Source organism: Akebia trifoliata, chromosome 8 (genome assembly GCF_017979445.1).
Source record: "Akebia trifoliata isolate Shusen 1 chromosome 8, ASM1797944v1, whole genome shotgun sequence".
NCBI lineage: Eukaryota > Viridiplantae > Streptophyta > Magnoliopsida > Ranunculales > Lardizabalaceae > Akebia > Akebia trifoliata.
The window spans coordinates 34,602,868-34,625,344 of record NC_141382.1 but is presented as its reverse complement, the minus strand read 5'-3'; the positions used below and the strand labels follow the sequence as shown (position 1 = coordinate 34,625,344).

Below are 22,477 nucleotides of genomic sequence, written 5' to 3'. Positions count from 1 at the left end.
TAATACTTTTGTGCAGACCAAAATATTACTATTATTATTTATTTTAAAGTATCAAATATCTATTTTTGAATTTAATTGACTCATCCAAGTCAACTTGACTTGATTTGATGGGCATTGGTGGCGAGTTGAGTTTTCTACTTTTTAAACTATGGTTCGGACTATACTAAAGATATGTGATACGCCTAAGTCAAAAGAATCATTTTTACATGATTTTAAAAATAAAAATGTTAAATATATAGATAAGTGTATCATCACATTTTCACATCAACTTGACAACTAAACCAAAAACTACATTAAACAATTGTGTTACCACATGTACCGATTTGGACGACTGATGGAGAAATTTCACGCAATCCCCCTATTTGAGATGAAGCTGAATTATTTTCTTTTGAAGGGGTCTTGTGGGGTTGCAATCCGGATCCAAATAGGAGGACCTTCTTAGTTCACGTCTAGGGAAAGTCTGAGTTTGGGTTTCAATCCATATTTTTGGGTCTAGGATTGTATTAAAAAGTAAGAACTAGGTTTAACTCTAGAGCTCAAATATGGGTCAAGTCTTGTTCTAATATTAGGGTACAAATGATGGGATTCATAAGGTGTATTGTACCGATACCAAACTAATACCTCTCTCTAATAAGGTTCGCTAACTGATATTGGATTGTTCCAATTGATTTAAAATCATGCAAATTAAGGATTGATACATGTAGGAATTTCAAGACATGCTGAATTAGAAAATAATCGCGCTCATTAGGAAAAATGAGGACCAAAACATGGGTTAGGGGCCACATTTTAGGGTTTTCTATTTTTATGAAACATGTTTGGCCCTTATGTTTAGCTTCACAATCATGCTTGATTCCCAGCAAGCTGTCTTTTTTCATCATAGTAAATTCTAGAGCAATATTGAACCCAATTCAACTTTCCTATTATGATTAAACATCATTTACACTTAGGAGAATTATCAAAATAGCATAATGAAATTGAAAAATTATCAGAAAGGTACACTAATCATTTCAATTCCAAAAAGTTAAGATTTGCATTAATGGTAAAATTTGTTCAACATAGACCAAGAGTGAAAAATTTTCACTCTGATGTTGAAAACATTCGGAAAGTTTTTGCAAAGGTTTTGTGGTTGCTATAACACTTTTTCTTTTTTGTAGTGAAAGTTGGAAAAACAATGGAGAGGACTTTGAAATTCCAAGAGAATTCAAAGATTAAAAAACCACCCATAGTATTTGATGAAAATGTTATAACTTTGACATATTTGCATCCATAATGCAAGAACATTGACTCATTCATGCAGTCCTTCGTGGACATTACGAAAATTGATCCTAAATTACATATAAGCCACCTAAATATCCAAGATGATGCTCTTTCGATGAAGTAGAAGCCTCATACGCTACACCAACACTATAAGAAATAGTAAATGAAGAAATTAACAAAGAACTGTGCTATGTTAACTACTTACAACACTACCTTTAACACTGTTTATTATATATAACCATCAATTTTCCTTGAGTGTAAAAAACTTGTATGTCAAGAAGAAACATCTATGGTGTTGTTCACACCACCACATCAACATTTATAGTGTTGTAGGAACTTCGTTTAGCATTTTTCCTTAACAAATTAGTGCAAAATTAGATTAATTGTCCTAGAGTGCCTATGCAGAGGTTGAGTAAGAAATTGAGCACATGAAGTTATTCACAAAATTGTAGACTCTTTTCATTTATATCTCGAGGAAATCATCTATAGTTCCATACATACCTCCAACTCAGCTCAATTTCTAAAAGAGTGTCTTGTGTAGTCACTTTAACATTTTTCAATTTATATTTATCCAAGAGTAGTAATATTCAAAGTGCACACGGTCTTGGGTATGTGGTTGATGTGATAAGGGCACATAATCATAAATATTTTTCTTCGGGATACAACAAAAAAAAAAAAAAAAAAAAAAAAAAGATTTGTGATTCTATGCCTTTGCAACATCAGCCACATAATCAAAACTGTGTGCATTCATCATTATTCATATCCAAAAGTACATTGAATTCAAAATTTCATTGCTTTAATTGAAATACTTGGATATCATTTATGATGAGGACGAGAAGTAACAGTAACCATTTGTAAAAGTTATTAAGTTTTAAAACTTGTTGTTTAGTATCTTAGGGGACTTTAAACTTTACCAGATTTGAGTACTTGGCAAGTTTTGGATTTGCCACGTCAGCAGAATATACAAATGAAGGCCCCACCAATCCAGTGAGGAGGTTCGGAGGATCACTTCAGAGTCATCTCTCTCTCTCTTTTATCAAAAAAAAAAAAAAACTTGATCTTCTTTATCTTTGTCCACCCATTTGGAAGTACTCGAGGGGTCCTGTGTTACAGTAATGGCGAGAAATTACGAGAAGCTACCATAACCTCTTCGCATAGATGGAAGCAAGGCGTCTATCAATTCTCTGCTCTCATCTTCGCCAGATTGATTTGAGTCGTTCAAGCTCGCAACAACGGCCCAAATCGAACGATTTCTCATGGATTTTGACCTCGAATTGCGCTTCAACTAGTGCCGATGATCATCATTTGCGATTGAGGGAGACTAACAAGGAGAGTGAAGAGAAGGATTGTGTTTTCTGTAAGATTTCTCGTGGTGAATCCCCTGCATTTAAGGTATTTCTACGCTTAATTTCAAATTTTTTTTAGCTAATCAACCTCAATAACTTTAATTTGTTCAAATTCGTCACTTACTAATGAAAATAACTCCTAAAATTTAAGTTTTGAATTCTTTTGCATTTTAATTCATACCCACTTGTTAATTTATATCAGATAAAGGTTGGAAATTTTTTTCTTTTGTTGGAAATTTAATATGTTGGATTATCTATGGTTTGTTTTGATGATTGTTCCATTTTCATTAATTCCAATTTCCTCTTTCATCTCAGTTAATAATGGTTTAATGTTCTGTTTTGGAGTCCTATTGTGCATGTTATTGAAATTGAGTTGGGACATCGAGAATTTTTGGAAATTGCTCAAATTAAAGTCTTGTAGAAATATCTTAATCATATAGTTGGCAATATTAAGTACTTATGAAATACAATATATGGTTACTGATTTACCAATCTCAAAGAGATAAAAATGTATTATGATTAGATTAGGACTTAAATCTCTCACCTCGTAGTCATCCCCAGTGATTGTCCATTGTTTTCCACCTAATACCAGATTTTGAAGAAACCTTTCATTAAATTCGGCTTTATAATGTGGAGGAGAAGACAATAAAGGGGATTTATTTTTGTTACAGGCATTCCAAAAAATTAAGTACAATTGTCTCAAGTTTGATTGGCCAAGTGACAACCCAAAAAAGTGTAAATGAGGTTGACCATATCATTACCAGTATATCTCATCGCTAGGAAATAAATATCTATTAAGATAGACATGATAAGCTAAGAGTAGGTTTTGATAATTGGATTAATATTTTTTTATAATGGGAATCCAATTATCAGTAAGATTTGATTTCTTTCACTCCCAATGATCAAACTGAATATGTGATTCTATCCATCCAATTAGTTGTTTGATTTTGAATTGGCCATAAATTCACTTAAAGATTTTTGATGCATAAGTGTTTATTAAATAAGGTTTTGCGCTATAGTTATCAAGATTTTTCCTTCTTTGAAAGGGACGCTAACCATTGATGTTGTTTTCTTTAAAATTAGTGGAGAAATTTTGAGAGAAGAGGAAGAATATGAACATGGTTTTACTTACTAGAAAAAACTTATGAATATAATGCCAGACTTAATTTAGTGGGTATTTGGAAAAAAAAGAGTCTAGGCTGAGTTTATTAATTTTTTTTTTTTATAAGTATAACTCTATTGAGAAGAAGAAAAAAGAATGTACAAAGTAGGTCTAGATGACCAACCAGATAGGACATCAAAAAACAAAAAACAAAAAACAAAAAACAAAAAACAAAAAACTAGTTCTCACTCATGGACTTCCATCTAAATACAAGATCCTCAAGGAAAACACCTTTGAACTCCGGGTAAAGCTTATACCAAAAGAATAGTACCCAAGAACATCCATCAAAATATCCTGACTTGAGGTCGAGACATTCTTGAAAAATCTTCTATTCCTTTCTAGTCACAATTATCAATGAGTAGCAAAAGGCAGTAAATTCCACATAACATTCTTCCTACCAAAGAATAAGGAGTGGTCCGAACTTTGGAAAAAAGCCAGCACAAAGCAAGGAAAGACTCAAGAAACCATAGAGAGGTAGAAAGCTCTCAATGAAGCAAAATGTGATTAACTGGCTCCTTATTTGATTTGCAAATAAAACAACAATTTGGAGCCATGAAACTCCAAAAAATTAGAAGGTCCAAAGTAGCAAGTCTACCAAGGGCGGCTAGCCAAATAAAAAAATGAACTTTGGAAGGAACCTTTGAGCCCTAGATGGAGGCAGAGGGGAAATTAACAGTTATACTTGGGGAGGCTACCAGTAGTGTTTTGAAAGAGCTAATAGAAAAATAATTACCTTTCAAGCAAGTCCACTCCCTCCCATCCTCTTCCGTGACATCCCTGTGAACCAGATCTAACTAATTAGTTAGTTCAACAAGTTCCTGAACGTTCTAGTTATTGAAATTCCTCCTGAATCCCAAGTCCTAATTGGGCACATCCCCTTCAAGATTCAATAAAGCAGTACAAGACATGCCTCTTCTATCGGAAATATTATAAAGCCGAAGGGAATTGAACACAGAGAGGTGTTTTCCCACACCACCAATCTTCTTAGAACCTTATCTTGTCCCCTTTTCTCACTCTAAATCTAATCCTCGTCCTGAACTTTGCTGCCACTTTCATTATACCTTTCCACACATTGCAACAAAAAAAGCTTTTTACTCCTTGCTCTCCCAACCGTTCCAACTCTCCCCGTAGTTAGTTCAAATCACTCTCCTCCACAAACTCGAATGCTCGACCTCAAGTCTCCACAACCATTTACCTAGCAAAGCCGAATTAGAAACTCTAAAACCCCTTATGCCTAACTAGACTCGCATAATACCTTCCACTTTACTATGTGCAACTTCCTAACCCCATTCTTGTCATTCCATAAGAAATCCCTAGCATCCTGGTTTATCACCTTTCTTTGTTTACCATTCCTAGGAGTGGAGGGGAGAGACTAGAAAAATTGATAAGGGACTTTTTGTGGCATGATAAGAATGGGTCGAAAAAATGTCATTGGGTAAGTTGGAAAGTGGTTTACCAATGGAAAAGGATGGGGGTTTAGGCTAAGGGGTTTTAGAGTTTCCAAAGGGCGTTGTTAGGAAAGTGGTTGTGAAGGTTCTGAGAAGAATCATCCAATCTTTGGAGGAGGGTAGTGAAATCCAAATATGGGGAATTTTGGAATTGTTGGGAGAGTGAGGAAGTAAAAGTGTCCTATGGGTGTAGTATGTGGAAAGGGATAATGAAAGTTGGGTTGGAGTTTAAGTAGTGGGTAAGGGTGGCAAGATCAGATTTTTGGAGGATTGATAGTACGGTGACTCTTCTCTCTGTTCTTGTTTTCCTTTTATATACAGCTTTTCTTTGAAAAAAAGAGTACCATGTGCTGCATTCTTGAACTTTGAGGGAATCGAACCTGTGTGGGACCTTGGTTTCAGGAGGGATTTCAATGATTGGGAGGTTCAAGACCTTATGGTTCAGCTTGATCAAGCTCATTGGGTGGTCACAGAAGAAGGTAGAAGGGAGTGAACTTGTACTAAGGGCCCTAAGTTCACTGTTAGTTCCTTCGCCTTTGGTTTATCCTCATTTAGCACTCCTTCTTTGAATTTTCCTTTTAAGTTCATATGGGGTTCGAAGGCCCCCTCAAAAATCTGTATTTTCATTTGGCAAGCTATACTTAATAAACTCTTTACTATTGATCATCTAATTAAGCGGGGATTCATAACTCCAAATTTTTGCCATCTTTGTAAGTTGAATGGGGAGTCAGTGGACCACATTTTAATTCATTGCCACTTAGCTCACTCTATTTGATCTCATTTCTTTAGTCTTTTTAAAATCTTTTGGGTGAATCCTATCCTGATACTTTCCTTATTGCAAAGTTAGGATTTGTCCCTGTTTTCGGGGAGAAAGAAAATCCTTTGGAGGTTTTTTCATTTTGCTATTACTTGGGGGGTTTGGTTGGAAAGGAATAGGAGGATATTCAAAGGTGTTTTGGCTTCTTGTCAGGACGTTATTTTAACGTTTTGGGTTTGAGTTTCTAATGGTGTAAGTTGTGCCCTGAATTTAAAGGGGTGGTCTTTGAGGATTTTGCCTTTAGATAGGATTCTATATGTAATAGTTAGGTGCTTTGTTTCATTGGTCATCTCGACTGACAGTTGTTTTGTTCTTCTTTTTATCATTAAAATTTATAATATCAAAAAAATAAAAATAAAATTCAGCCACTCCTCTATGCTCCTTGGGATCGAAAAGGATGTGTATGAGTTTATTGACATTAATTGCAAGTCTAGAATATGTTTGCGGAATGAGTGTAGATGTTGGGATGGGTTACGACTAAGATGAGAAATTCAAGGAAATTTAAGAATATCCCAATCGAGGATAAAATAAGAGAAAGTTGATTGAGATATTTAGGATCAGCCATTGCTTTATGGAGCAGAATATTTGACGGTTAAGACGCATCATGTTAATAAATTGAGCGTGGCAGTATTGTGGATGTTGAGATGGATGGATGGATGAAAAGACTAGGGAAGAGAAAATATAGATCGGATGAATTTGGGACAACAAAGGTGTAGCTCTAGTGGGCAATAAACTAAGAAAAGTTGAGCTGAGATGGTTTGGGCAAGTTCCATGAAGGCTGATTACAGCCCTAGATAGGAGATGTGATATGGTTCAAGGTTCTAAAAGAGTCTGAAGATCCAAAAGAATGTGGATGGAGATAGTGAACGTAGATATGGATACTCATTCAATAACAGAAGACATGGCTCTGGTTAGAATGAAATGAACGAACACGATTCGTTTAGCTGATCCCAAAACTATAATACCCTAGTTTTACCCAAATTAATTTATAAGTCTTTTGTTTAAGAATGGATAATTGCAATATTGATTTGTTAGCTCTCTTTTATCTTTCTATGTTTCTTGTTTTCTTGTACTTATCCTTAATTAAATTTGATTTGTATACAGATTTATGAAGATGATATATGCATGTGCATCTTGGATTTAAATCCACTGAGTCGTGGGTAAGGTACCAATTATTTGAGATGCAATTACCCTTCATCAAAAGATGGAGTTATTTCTTTTACTTAAGGCAGGATTATCTGGCATATCCTTTTATCTGTTAATTATGGGGATTAAGTACTTGCGCGTGAAAAAGGATTTGTCTTATTGAATTGTAATATTTCATTATATAAGAATGTCTAAATGATATATTGAATTATGAGGCTGAATTCTTTTGAATTGTCCTTTGGATACTAGTTCTTCATGAATACTTGAGAGATTGATTAAGATAACTCATAAATTTTCCATTAAAACTTAGCCATTTTCTCTTCTATGGTATAAAAATTCTTTTGTCTGTGCTTGTTTACCCATTTATGTTTTCTGAACCTCAGGTCGGGTGATAAATACCCATATATTGTGCTTGTCTTTTGTCTTGCAAAGTTTGAACAAGAAATTTGGAAATGCAAGCACCAAGCAAGATTTACGTATTATGAAAACATGGGGAATGGAAACCCACCTTCAAATAGTTCTTCAATGTTGAACATCTTCATGAATGTTGTTTAATGTGAGATTTGATACATAATATAGGATTTTGTGATTCATAAATGTAGAAATATGGGATTTGATGAAAATATTTTGATGTTATGATTTTTAATATTTTCAATAGTGTGTTATTTTGAACAAAAGATATCTTGATCAAACTTTTCTTTCGCATCATAACAAAGTATGATTATGTGTGAAAGCATGTTTTCATGCATAGATATTCAATAGTGTGTTTTCTTTCTCAAAAACATATTGAAGACTTAGAGCAAATGTTTAATACATTACATATGTACACATTTTTCTAAATTTTTAGTACATTTTTATATGTTTTATCGTTTTTCCCATTTCTTTCTCATTTTTCCCCTTTTTCCCGTTTTCCGAAGTTTTCTCTCGCCGCTTAAACTCATACTCTGACTTTGTGACTGCTCCAAATTTCACCAAATATTGCTTTTATGCGTGTTACATCTTTCTCACCCATAGATCTCTCTCTTAACTATGGATGTCTCTTTCTCACGTCTCCCATTTCTCTCACCCAAAGATTTCTCTTCAACATCTATCTTTCACCCAACTCTGTTTTAAAAAAAAAATCGAGAATTGAACTAGAATACTCTTAACATTAAAAGAGAAATAGACATTTATCCATATAAGACCACTTAGGCTGAAGGAAGAATGGAAAAGCAGGATTGAAGAAGTGAAATGGAGAAGCCAACTTTGGATATCTGCACTGCAAGCAGCAAACATTTTCTTTCATAAGTTTAAATTCATTATCAAAATAACAAAGGTACGAGGAGACCAGCATAAGAAAGCTACATATACAGAGAAAGCAAACGTAAATACAAAGTTTATATTCAAGATATTAGGTACCACCTGCTTCAGAAGCTCCCACTTTAATGACAAAAACCTCCAAAAATAAACCTTGAAACTCTTTTTGGATCTTGGAACATGAGAAATGGGCGCTCGAATCTTTAAATGCTTTAGTCTTCCCCTCAAACTGGATCTCTCTTGTAGCCTAAGGTGTGGTCGTTTGGTTGGAATATTAATTTTCCTCAATCTTACATAGATGAATTTCTTGCTCGGAGTTAGGTTCAGACGATTAAGAAAGTTGTACATGCTGGGATATTTTTACAAGACAAACAAGCTGTGGTAAACATATGAAAAGGTTTTATTCCTTTACTAGGCCCAAGAAAGCCCCTTGAGGTTACAGACTAGTTTTTTTTAATGGCTAAATGTGCCCTTCAGAAATCCTTAGAGTCGGTCATATTTGTGGAGTGGTGAATCCATATAAAATGGGTGAATTGAAAGGAAAACACTTAAAAGAAGCACATCAAAGGGATTTTTACTTTTATAAACTTCTGTTTGACTAAAATACCAATAGGGGTCAAATTGCATAATAGTTGGATTGGTACCTTTCATTATTACATCTCTCTCTCTCCTGGGAGTCTCCAGATTCAGCACTACTAGTACTATTTATATGCCACTTTAGACTGAACTTGAGATCCAGCTGAGCTTCTAGAGCTCTTAAAGTTCGGGATTTCTAACAGAACTAAGAAGTCTTCAGGTTCAGCACTGGTCCTCCAATTCATAAGCCACCATGGACTGAACTTCAGCCCCTCCTGAGCCTCACTGATTTGGTAACTGTTAGAGTCCTTACTTTTTAGTAGTATATTTTATTCACTGTATGTGATGGGCCCATAACTTAAGCCCATCACCACGTGACTGATTTATATATAAATAGTGAGAGTCAAACCCTAGAGGAGGTATCGATCTCATATTCATCTCTCTTCTTCTCTTCTCTGTCTCTAAACTGTAACTCCTTTCTTCTCATAGTAACTAACTTGGACATGTTCATTGTCTACATTTGTCCCCACCCGTGTTCTACTCGTTAGAAGACTAATGGATGCCAGTCTTGTTTCTCTCACTGCCACATGTCACACTTCTACTTGACTGCTACTCCCATGTGCAATCCATGTAGTTTGACATTGTGAGTGTATTTTTGAAGATTCTTTTAGCATTTTCTTCGTAAACACTAATGTTATAAAACCCAGATTGGTCATCAAACCAGTGAAGTGGCCAGTTCACTGGATCACCGGTCCAACTTGTTTATCAAAAGGGCGAACTATCCTGACTTATCCATTTTTCAGGAAAAACATAAAAAGAAAAAAATAGTTTTTTTTATATAAAGAAATCTGGGTTGATGTCCACTCGGATTGTCGGTTCACTAGTTCAAAGCAACCACTTTCGTTCTCTTGTGTCTATTGTACATAAGGATGCATAAATTGAGGAGGATGGTTCTAGAGTGCTATGTGATTGATGCATAATCTATTAAAAGGAAGACGACACTAAGACCAGCTTTGGTTTGTGGAACTAAATGTGGGGCGTTCAAGAAGCATCATTTTAGTAAAATGATTGTGGCAGAGATGTGGATGTTGAGATGTATAAGGGGAAAAACTAGGAAAGATAAAATTAGAAACGGATGCAATCGAGAAAATGTAGGAGTAACTCCAAAAAACTATAAACTAAAAGAAAGTCAACCGAGATGTTTTGGGCATGTTCAACAGAGGCCGATTATGACCCCAATAAGAAGAAATATTCAAGTTGAAGGTTCTATAAGAGCAAGAGGAAGGTCTAAAAGGATGTGGATTGTGATAGTGAAGGTGACTCTTTGGAGATAGTGGAATAGAGGAACAAAATTCGTTTAGCTAACCCCAAATTCTTGATGTAAGGCTTTGGTGATGATGATGATCTTTGTTGCACACCCTAAATATTTGGGATAATACTTCGATGATGATGATCTTTGTAACCATTCATCGTATTTTCTTTTGCTGTTGTAAGTTTTATACTACTAACTGCCTTTATTTCCTTATTTTCACAGGCACTCTCTTATTATCCCAAAACATCATTTTTCATCTTTGAAAGCAACTCCTCCATCTGTAAGTTGTTGCCAATATTTATTTTAATTTTCAATTTTCACTGTTCCATGACTATCCATTTTAACCCATTGGTAGAACATTTTTGTACTTATTGGTGTTGCCTGATTTTGAGTGTCTGTTGCATTAGACAGATTGGTTGGTTTGTCTTCTCAGGAAATATTAGAGACTTCACAAAGAATTTATAAAACTATAGCTCGTTTATGCTACCTTTTTCAGATAGTATTCTTTGGTACACAACCCTAGTCCCGAAAAGGTTGAGATACTTGATTAGACATGCAAACTTCTTGTTTGCGATATGACTATGCTTCAAAGCCATGTCCCTGGAGTACTTCTAACTGTGTTCTGTCTGTCATATTAGTTGTTGATTATCCTGGATAGGGTCGTCTTTTTTTTTTTTTTGTTTTTTTTTGTTTTGGCTTTGTGTATCCAAAATGAAAAGTTTTATTTATTTACAACTATTACCACTTGTAAACACATAAGTGAATTCCATCAATGATCCAAATGACTTGTCGTACATATCTTCACATAAATAAATAAAGGGACCGACTAGTTGCACAGCATTAATTGCTGTCTGCACCCCAATCTTAAAAAAAATCCTTTATTTTTATTTATTTTTCTTATAACCTCTATTTTAACCTACTACTTACACTCCAATACGTAACCTTCAAAGGTTTGACCTTTATTTTAACATGTAGCTTTGCTCGTGCTTTGTGATTGATTTTGCTTGTTTTTTCTTTGGTTCCAACTTCCAACTTAATTAAGGTACTACTTTTCTAATCTCTGTTTAGAAATTAATATGAACCTGTATATTTCATGGCAACATAACTTTGAAAAGATGGTTCTGAGACGACAAAGTGTTTCTTGCTAAAATTACTGAACCAACAATAATTTTTGTGGCCATATTTGACAAAGAACAAAAAGGTTAAAAAAGAAGAAGAAAAAGAGTGCAACATTTTTTCAATTATTTTTGTAGTGTAATCATCCAAATGAAGTGCAAAGGGGAATTTTTAAATGATGGAGTGCAATTGGTAATGGGTAGTGTGCAGCTAGTTCATAAATAAAGATTTGATATCTTGAATTACTGTTCTTTTAAACAATACCTCTTTGTTTTGTGAGGATATGAATATGATGTGGTTGCATGAAGGGACAAAGGAACATTACAAACATTTTCTAATGATTAACTTGTGTAGTGTGGCTATTGGCATCTGGCCCCTTTATAAGAAAAACATTACAGGGGCTGGTTGCTTGGTGTATGTTATTTTGTAGATGACGTAGTGTCATTTGATGAGATTCGAGAGTGTGTCGACACCAAAACTAAAACTTCCCTTGAGTTGCTTTGGATTCCAAGGGCTTTAGGATAAGGGGGAACAAGACAGGTTATAAGGGATGCAACTTCAGTAATATTTGGGTGTGTGATCATGTAATGTTTCAAAGTCTAGAAGTTGTATGTGTTTCTCTCACATAGTTGAATGTTAAGTTGGTTTGTTCTGACCTTCATTTATTTTTCTGGAAAAAATTGGATCAAAGCCAGTTGGGGTTCCATGGGTGATTTGAATTCAGAATGTGCATTTATGCATGGTGATTTTATTACTGTAGTAATTGCATGAATCGAAGCGGATACTGGAGTGGGACCCTCCATAGCATCGGATGGCCAAGTATGCGATCCTATCTGTGCAGATTTCCCAGTAGATCTGCTAATGCAGGCCCTCTCAACTATGTAACAGGGACGCTCCATTTTATAAGAATTTTTCATGTCAGACACCTGGACATACTGGTCTCTGGCACACATTTTCAACCGAGTCTCAATTTATTTAAATATTTTGCTTTGAACTATTATTCATTTATTTTTTACAATTGTGGTGTATCATATCTCACATAAATACATTCTTTCTATATTGTATGCTTAAGATGCACTAAAGTATTTATATGGGCATATCAATAAAGTATAGCTACATGTTGGCATCGTGTTTGTGGGTTGTCAGCATGTCCAAGTCTTTATATTGGTAACGGACACCAAGAAACCTATACATGTCTTTGTTACACAGCCTATATTTTTTGATGGAGGGTCAGGTTCTAAGGGGCTTTGAATTCCAGTTACCTCAACTTGTTAGATCTCATGCCTAATCTGATCGCCAAAACATACATTTGATGTGCTGGATTTGGGACCATTGAAGTTTTCTTGGATACACCAATAGTACCTAATCTCTATAATCAAAGACCTCAACCTTTGACCGCCAAATGGGTTTTAGCTCCTCAGCTGAGAGTGATCATGAAAAGATAAATCTATAAGATTTCTTTCGGTGATAAATGAAAAAATCATTCCCTTCACTGTGGATTCACTTTTTTTTTTTTATATGATCTAACTGGAATTTAGATGGATGATGGCATTTAATGATTGTCTTAATTTTTATTTCTTGGTTTAGACATCCCAAAAGCAGTCGGACGCTAAAAAAAATCCGGTTGCTACACTTGGAATTTGTAAGATGGGGGGGGGGGGGGGGGGGGTAATGAGGACAATTCATATATCAAAGTTCTGTATTCTGGTATTATTGAAGTGAGAGGATCATTCTCTCCAACAGTACAATTCTAATGCCTTGCTTTCCTGATTCCAGACAGACTTTTGCCAACATTCTCAGAAAAGACCGTATTTGTTGAGTTTGATAATGAAAAATTCAAGCAGAAGAAAAAGTTCACACACACACACAAAGTGACATAAAACAAGAAATAATTTTTTTATAAATAAAATAAAATAAATAACCAACAAATATTCACTTTTATGAAATTTAGCTACAGATGTGGCATACCTGATGGTACTTACCTTGTTGCAACAGTGTATTAACCGATCATTCCAACAGAAACAAATTATTTCAGTTCAGCTACACATCCATCTTTCCCATCTGTCTGGGCTTGTATCTTCCATTAAGATGTGAACCTTTAAATAGTTTCTAACGATGTTGAGCATTGTTATTTTCAGTCTTCTCTTTCTCAATTTAATGTGTTCAATCTGAAACCTTTTTGCAGATTTCCTTTCCATTTCATTTGCTTGACCCTGGTTCCTGTGGATTTGTTCATTTCTGATTCTGTCCTTCCTAGTTGCCACTCATCAAAACAGCCTCATTTATCACCTATGTACTTCCAATTCCTGTAGATTTGTTCATTTCTGATTCTTAGTCTTGCCACTCCTTCGTCACAACAACCTCATCTCGACTATGCATTGTTATTAGCTTTGTTTTCCTTCCTTTTTTTCCCCATTTTAAATCATTAACATTTTTTTCTTTTACATTGAACCAAAATATGAGTGTTGAATTTATTAACTTGCAAATAGTATCCATGTTTTCTTAAAGTTTCATGAATATATCGGGTCTTAATTAAAAAATATCTGCATTTTAATTACATTTGATATTTTATGATGCAGGTTGTAGCCTCCATGTGTTCTATAGTACCCTTGGTTAGTGATGCAATCATGAAAGCTACTCATTGTGGTATGGTCTCATGATTATTTACTATTTTTTTTTTCCTTTATAGACTATCATGTTTTATCTGTTGCTTACTTGATCACAGTTTATGATGTGTCATTTATATTGGATGGGTAAGTGTGAATCAAGCACAACATCTATGCAAAAAAAAAATTGAAAAAAAGAAGATTTCCTAATATAAGTGTCGTTTCACAATAGCCCAAGGGTAGAGTTCTAGAGGTTATTGCTGAACCTTCAATCTGGGTATCCTTATGCAGCTGAATCTATGCCGGAGTAAGGAAGCACATTGTGGGCAAAGATTCATTTCTTTCCCTAAATATGGGTGATTTGAGGCTGTTAACAAGGTTGTAGGAGTTGTTATTTCTCCCCAAAGATTATTTGGACCACCCATATTCAACAAAATTCGAAGCTACCTAAGAGGCCATATTTGAAATGACAGAATCCATGTATGAGCTCATCCCTTTGGGGCCTCTCTAAAGAATACTTATGTCTAAAAAGTAATCAGAGTTTGAGTGGTTTTGCTCTTCCAAGATGATAGAGGTGACTGATCAGGTGGTTTGATTTAATCTTTGTAGGCAATGGCCGATTCCTCTCCCTCTCTATGGGCAAAAGGTCAGTCATGAGTTTCTATATTTGGCCCCTTCTCCATCTGTGGAATGAGCAAGCCTTGTCCAATATATGTAATCCTTTGGGATTAATGGTTCAAGTGGCTGATGCATCAAAATTAAGGTGGGATTTTTAGTGGCTAGAGTTTCAGTTCGCAACTCAAGTTTCTCAATTTCGAGAAAAGTTTACGGTCGTCATCAGTATCCGGTGACCTTGAATGTGGTTGGGTATTGGCTTCAGTCTACCTCATTCGTCCAATGGTAATGTTAGTCTATCGTTGCATATCATGTCCTCGCCTAAAGTAGCAACTATCAAATATCTTTACCCTTTAATCCATTGGTCTGTGTCAACCTGAAGCAGGGTGTGCATTATGACCTGATGTTGGAGAAGATAAATGGTAGGATTGAGCATATCTGTTCTATCCTGGAAGAAGCAGACCAAGCTTTGAAAGTTGAATCGTGTAAGGAAAAATAATTTTCAAGGGAGGTTCAATGAGGTTTGAGTGTGGAAAGGGTTACCCTGGAATGGATAATCGAACAGATATGGGTAATGGCTTGCGACATCTTGGTGAGATGGTCACAAAGGATGTTGATCTTTTATAGATTCTTGCCACACCACAAATTTTCTCTGCTACCTTTTCCTACCTGAATCCCAATCCCTTAAGTTCTCCCTTACTCTTTGGATACCTTCCTAAACATCACAACCATGCAACGAACAAAGCACATTGTTTACCATGTGAATTCACATCCAAATTCTTCAACATTGAATGAGTTCGTTCATGTATTTTCCTAAAATTATCCCAATCCAACTTCGGGTGTATAAGCAAACATTATGTGAACTCTCTTTTCTTGTTTCTAGTTTGAAGCTAATAGTTGATCACCTATTCTCCCAACATTTGGAATATATATAGGGTGTCCCTATCCCCTTGGAAATGGCACTAATCCTTGTGAATATGCCCTACCACCACAAACAGGCGTATCGGGCAAACTCGCGATACACATAACCATCATGCCATGTTGGTTGCAGATTTACAAGAGTTTTTAACTTTGTAGTTGATGCATTACAAAGGCGGACGTTATTATCGGCTACATTGGCTCATGTAGTAGGTTTTAAAGCATTTTAGGAGAAGTATGGGACTATGTAGAATATTATGGACTAGGGACAAAAATAGAGACTATGGAGCTTCTCATACAATGTGACTCTCTTCGAGAACAATAAATTGTCCCTAACATAGAGTAAATTTTGGGAAAATGTTATTTGAATTTCATAGGGCAGGTTTTCAACGTCTCTTGGGGAGAGATAAGACTTATTGTTGGCCTTAAGTTATAGCAGTATGTAAATAAGCACGTGGAAAGGTATCGGATTTCCTTAATGCGTAAGTCTATTCTCTAAACATGGGTGATGGTTATTTGTTCATCCTTGCCCATTTCCCTGGGATCCATGGGAAGATGTAAGGACTTTATGTTGGAGTTGCCAAGGAGACAACATGGAGCTGATTTGGTTTTTGGGGTGGGGGATTGTTTCTTCAAGATGTCACTTTAATCTGTATAAAAGGGCATTGAATGTTTTGCATAATACAGGCTTACATTTCTGGAGAAGGTGAAGTTACATGGTATTGGAAATATTAGAATAGTTAGTTCTAGTTTGATTACTATTGATTTACAACATCTACAGACGTAGATTACAACTATTGTACGGGATCAGCTCAAGGCTTAGACTCCCTCATCCTCGACAGTTGTTTCTGTTACCACACCTCCAGGTACCTCTTCTGCATTTCATGCTTCTCAGTCTGGTTCTGCTCCTCTGACTTGGGTAATTGATTCTAGTGCCTCTGATCACATTACCGGTAAGTCTAATCATTTTATTTCTTCCATTTTTCCTACCATTCATAAAGTTCGCCTTGTCGATGGGTTTCTTACCCCTATTCACAGCAAGGGTACTATCTCCTTAAACCTTAGTTTTTCTCTTGATTCCGTTCTCGATGTTCCTCACCTATTTCTTAACCTTATGTCTGTGAGTAGTATAACAAAATCTCTAAATTGTTCTGTAACATTTTGTCCTATTCATTGTGTCTTTCAGGACCTGACTTCGAGGAGGATTTTTGGCAAGGGGTATGAGAGGGATGGGCTGTACCTGTTTGACGCTCCACCTACTGCTGCTCCAGCTTCCGTTCTCCCACTCACTGGGAATCATAATTTTTCTTCCCAGACTTTAGACTTATGGCATGCTCGATTAGGACATGCTAATTTTCAGTACTTAGTTTCATTATTTCCTACTTTAAAAAATTCTTATAGTGGTCACAGATTTCAGTGTTCTGTGTGTGAGCTTTCTAAACACACACGTACATCTTATATTCTTCGTATGCATAGATTTAATGTTATTTTTTATTTAGTTCATTCTGATGTTCGGGGCCTTCACCTGTTACTACTTTTAATGGTCATAGATATTATGTTACATTTATTGATGACTATTCTTGTTGTACTTGGGTTTATTTAATACGTTCTCGCTCCGAGGTGCTCCCTATTTTTGCTAATTTCCTTAAAATGATTCAGACTCAGCACAACATAACTGTCAAATATCTTAAAACGGATAATGGAGGGGAATATATTTCTGATGGGATTCGGTCCCATTTCCATGAGTGTGGTATGCTTCATCAATTAACTTGCCCATACATTCTTGAGCAAAATTGGGTGGCGGAACGTAAGAACCGCCACCTCATGAACATTGTCCGCTATCTTTTGCGAGGGATACGTGTTCCCAAGTCCTATTGGAATATGGCAGTTTTTACTGCTGCTTTTCTAATGAATCGTGTTTTGAGCCGTACCTTAGGGGGACAGGTGCCTTTTCATGTTCTTCGACCTGATAGCACTCTTTTCCCCATTATATAGAGAATTTTTAGGTGTACCTGCGTTGTTTAGGATAGAACTCCCCATCGCACCAAACTAGATGACAAAGCCATTCGCTGTGTTTTCTTGGGTTACTCCTCTATGTCAAAGGGGTATCCGTGTTATAATCCACTCACTCATCATTTTATTCATTCCTTGGATGTCACATTTTTTGAAAATGTTCATTTTTTTCGTGCTTCATCTTCTTTGCAGGACTCTTTTCCTTTACAGGATCACTCTCCTATAGTGCTATTGTCTCCAGTTTTCTTTCCACCCTCTTCTTCACCGCCGTTGCAGGTTTACTCTCGTCGCCCTCCCTCTTCTCAAGCTTTGCCAACCTCTTCCTTGGACTTAGTTATACTTCCTTCTACGTTTACTCATGTTCCTTTCATTTCTGATTTTCACTTACCTATTGCACTTCGCAAAGGTAAGCGAGGGTGTGTTACTGACCACCCTATTGCCCAGTTTGTTTCCTATCAAGGTCTCTCTCCTTCCTATCGAGTCTATCTTGCCACCACAGACTCTATTAGGATTCCTCGATCTGTATCTGAGGCTTTACATGATCTTAAATAGATTAGAGTCATGACTACTGAGATGGATGCATTGCAGAAGAATCATACCTGACAACTTGTTTCTCTTCCCTCTGGAGAGCGGACTGTTGGCTATAAATGGGTTTTCACCGTCAAGTATCTTGCAGATGGTACTGTTGATCGCTACAAGGCCCGCCTTGTCGCTAAAGGATTTACACAAGACTCTAGGAAAGGACTTTGGTGCCACATTTGCCCCTATAGCCAAACTTTCTACTGTTCGTCTTCTCATCTCTTTAACAGCATGTCATTCATGGCCTCTTCACTAGTTTAATGTGAAAAATGCTTTTTTAAATGGTGATTTGACAGAAGTCATTTATATACATCCCCCTCCCGGGTTTCGTCTTCAGGGGGAGTATTCTGAGAAAGTATGTCGCCTTCTCAAATCTCTGTATAGCCTAAGCAGTCTCCGCGAGCTTGGTTCCAACGTTTCTCTGAGGTCATTCTATCTATGGGATTTTCTAGATGCTACTCTGACCATACTTGCTTTATTTGACGAGGAGTAGATGGTCGCAATACCATTGTCTTGGTTTATGTGGATGATATTATAGTAACCAGTAATGATGCATAGTGGATTGACAGGGTTAAGAAATAATTGGGTAATGCTTTTGAGGTTAAGGACTTATGTCCCCTCAAGTACTTTTTGGAGATAGAGGTAGCCTATTCACGTCGTGGTATTTCGTTATCTCAATGCAAATACACATTGGATATTCTTCAGGACATTGGTATGCTTGGTTGTTGTCTTGCGTCTTCCCCAATGGATCAGAATCATCTTCTTCATGCTGAATCTGGGGAACTTTTGTCTGATCCTTCATCTTATCAGAGACTCGTAGGCCGTTTGATTTATCTGACTAACACTAAACCGGATTTGACTTTTGCAGTCAGTGTAGTCAGTCAGTTTATGCATGCTCCGCTTACCTCTCACCTTGACGCTGTATACCGTATCCTTCGCTACTTGAAGTCTCGTCCTGCTCTAGGCCTATTTTATTCATCTATTACTCAGCCACATTTGTCCTGTTTCACTGATGTTGATTTTGCAGGTTCTCTTATAGATAGGAGATATACATCTGGTTTCTGTACTTTCTATGGTGGTAACCTTATTTCTTGGAAAAGTAAGAAACAGAGTGTGGTTTCTCGTTTGTCTGCTGAAACTGAGTATCGTGTTATGACTCTTGGCACATGTGAGCTTCTTTGGCTTAGATCTTTGCTGACAGAGTTGGGATTTCTTATTGCTAGTTCCTCTTCTCTGTTCTGTGACAAGTCTGCTATCATGCTTGCATCTGATTCAGTTCTTTACAAAAGGACTAAGCACATCGAAGTTGATGTTCACTTTCTCAGGGAAAAAGTTCAATCTGGTGCTCTTGAGCCAATCTTTGTTTCTTCTTTAGATCAACTGGCCGATATGCTTACAAAATCTGTTGGACCTTCTGTCATTAACTCTCACCTTGCCAAGCTGGGTCTAGTTGATATATTTGCCCCAACTTGAGGGGGAGTATTGGAAATATTAGAATAGTTAGTTCTAGTTTGATTAATATTAATTTATTTCGTTTTATTTCTTTGTAAGGGCATTTATGTCTATTCTCTTATTATTGATTATAAATATATGCCAAGCTCTCATTATGAGACTTGACTTTTTCTCTTCTAAAATTCTTCTCATGGAACCCCAACAATTACATCAGATTGTGACTCAAGTAAACTTTGGTTCCATACAACCTTTCATCCTCAAACTAATGGTCAAACTCTTGTGATAAATAGACCCTTGTGATAACTTGGAAGCATTGTGAGAGTTATGAACTAAAGAAGAAATAGTGGGAAAGTCACTACCTATGGTCCATTCACTGTAATGGTCTGAAGAGTTGGATTACAGAGAGTAACACCTTTTGAAGTGATATATGGATCGAGTCCAAGTGATCTGGTTGACTTGGCACCTTTATGAACTATACAACTAATGAGTGCAGATGCAGAGGTGTTAGCTGAAAACATCGTGTCACGACCTAATTTCATGGTCATAACTCGGGCGACTTCTGGAGTTTTTCTGAAGGAAATTATTTTCCTGCTTTCTTGAAGAAATGCACAGTTGAAACCATAAACCTCGGGTTTTGGGTTGATTGCCATACTAATCACAGCTGCTGGTTTGGATTAAGTAAGTGATCTGGGAGTCTATTTCTGTTATTTCATGCTTCTCTAGGGTTGTTTCAACTGTCAAGTGATTTTCTTGTGTTGCAACTTACCTGTGATCTGTTTCCGCTGACACCTTTTGATCCTACAAACCTCTCTGCATCAGGATAGACCAAACCAATTATCAGTCATTGTCTAAAGAAAATTTTAAAAATAAAGACGGAAGCTTCATGATATATCATGATTTGTTACATGGATGCGTATCGATAAATGTACAATCATTGTTACATAGTTTAAAAGTGAATAATGAGATGTGGACTGGAGTTTCAAGAGCAGAATGGGTAGCATAGATTACAGCCTTTATGGAAAAGACGGTGATCCCAATGACTTGCACAATTTGCAATCTTTGGCAAGTGGTTGGATTGAATCTTCTCTCTCTTCTTCCTAAAAACAACGAATGAAATGCTCCATTGATGCTATGGTCCAGCATCAAATACCTACTTTAAAAAAAATTCTGTAGCCTTACCTATTAAAATAGAATACATTTGTACCTTTTATCGTCATTTTTACATGAAGAGTTTGAACAATGCAGATTCATTCAACTTGTTGGTTAATAGCGGTGCAGCTGCTGGCCAAGTTATATTTCATGTAAGTATTTTTCTCCTGAATTCCAACTTATAGATAGCTATCTATTGTCGATGAACAATTTTTTTTTAAAAACCTTTTAGACAAGTCTTCTTAAACCGATTAGCATCAACTAAAACGGGCTTATATTATTTTAAAACAATCCTAAAAATTTATTTCATTAGCTTCAGCTAATTTTATTTAAACTGTTTTATTGCAGACACATCTCCATATAATTCCTCGTAAAGTGCATGACCCACTATGGAAATCTGAGGTAACAGACAGTCTTACCAAATATGCTCATTTATGTATAACCTCAAAGTACCATTGTGGTCTACTAATGATGTCACAGTGCATGTGATGTATGTATGCCACGAGTATGACTGTTAGATGTTTTCATCATCATCACTACCAACAAAGCTTTATCAAAAAGAATTGGGGTTGGCTGATTGAATCCTAATCAGCTTTCACTATCTCGATATGCATTCTTTTAGGTTTTCCTCACTCTTTTCCTGCTTAGATGTAATAATAGGGGCTCATATTTTTTGCTTAAGGAGGATCATTTTAAAGTAGGATTTCAAACTGAAAATTTGCAGAGTTTTGGGAGGCAACCTCTAAAGTTGGACCACGAAACAACTCAACTAGCTGATCGTATTCGGGAACAGTTGTCATTTAAGAGTGAAAATTCTGAAGGTGGGGAGAGTTAAGGATCAATGCTCATCAAGAACTGGTGATTAGTTTCCCCCATTTGTATTTTATGTATATTACAACTGATTGTATTCCATTCTTTGAAGTACGTTAAACAATGAATGGGCACAAGTGTATATTGGCAGATTAGGCCTCGAAATAAGCATTGCAAGAACGATTGAATCTCGCTGTTGTTCAATGATGAGATAGAAGATCTAGAAAGAACCCAATGAGGTATTTATTTCTTTTCTTCCATTTGCTTCCACTTGAAAATGTATTATCACATGTGCTCGCGTACTTAGGATCATCCATGTACGTTAAGAGGCCAAGTTCGAATTCCCCAATTATTTGGTGGGGGTTAGTTTTGTTTAGTTTGGACTTTGAATAAATCTATGAAAATTTTGGGGATTATGAAAATGATATTTTCTCAAAACTCCATTGTCTTCAACTTCCTTATAAACCCAATCTTGTTTGAAAAAAGATGTATTTTATGGAAAAATCAAGTTCTCACTTTAGTAATAAAAAATAAAACAATGTTTAATAAGATTTTGGAAGAAGAATGACGGATTTTTAGGAAAAGATTGTAAAATGATCAATTAAACTTGAAATCAAAAGAAGAGAGATGGTAGATGAAGAATTGGAATTTGGAGTTGGGAGGGTTTAGGGAAAAGAAAAAGAATAATACAATTGAAGCCAATGGGGAGGGGGCGAGTATTAAACAATTTGGCTATTAAACGGTAAATTGTCTATTAATTCATAGATAAAATTGGATGGTCCTTCATTTGGTGAATATTCATTAAAAAAAAAATGATCAAATTTTTTGCCATGATAACATGTACCTCTAGAAGTATTAA

At 36.0% G+C, this 22,477-nt stretch overlaps 1 protein-coding gene across 2 annotated transcripts; it reads left to right on the top strand.

The window, feature by feature from the left end:
* Positions 1-2,288: 2,288 nt before the first annotated feature.
* HINT3 (histidine triad nucleotide-binding 3) lies at positions 2,289-21,878 on the top strand. 2 transcript variants are annotated; one of them, XM_086451507.1, is made up of 8 exons: positions 2,289-2,649; positions 7,135-7,190; positions 10,583-10,640; positions 14,056-14,122; positions 20,905-20,960; positions 21,157-21,210; positions 21,533-21,666; positions 21,770-21,878. In XM_086451507.1, exons 1-7 carry the CDS (start codon positions 2,416-2,418, stop codon positions 21,641-21,643), a joined length of 636 nt encoding a protein of 211 aa, XP_086307633.1. In that variant the 5' UTR covers positions 2,289-2,415; the 3' UTR covers positions 21,644-21,666; positions 21,770-21,878. The 2 variants fall into 2 exon arrangements, with proteins under 2 accessions (XP_086307633.1, XP_086307632.1); XM_086451506.1 differs by having other exon boundaries at positions 21,533-21,878.
* Positions 21,879-22,477: the final 599 nt, after the last annotated feature.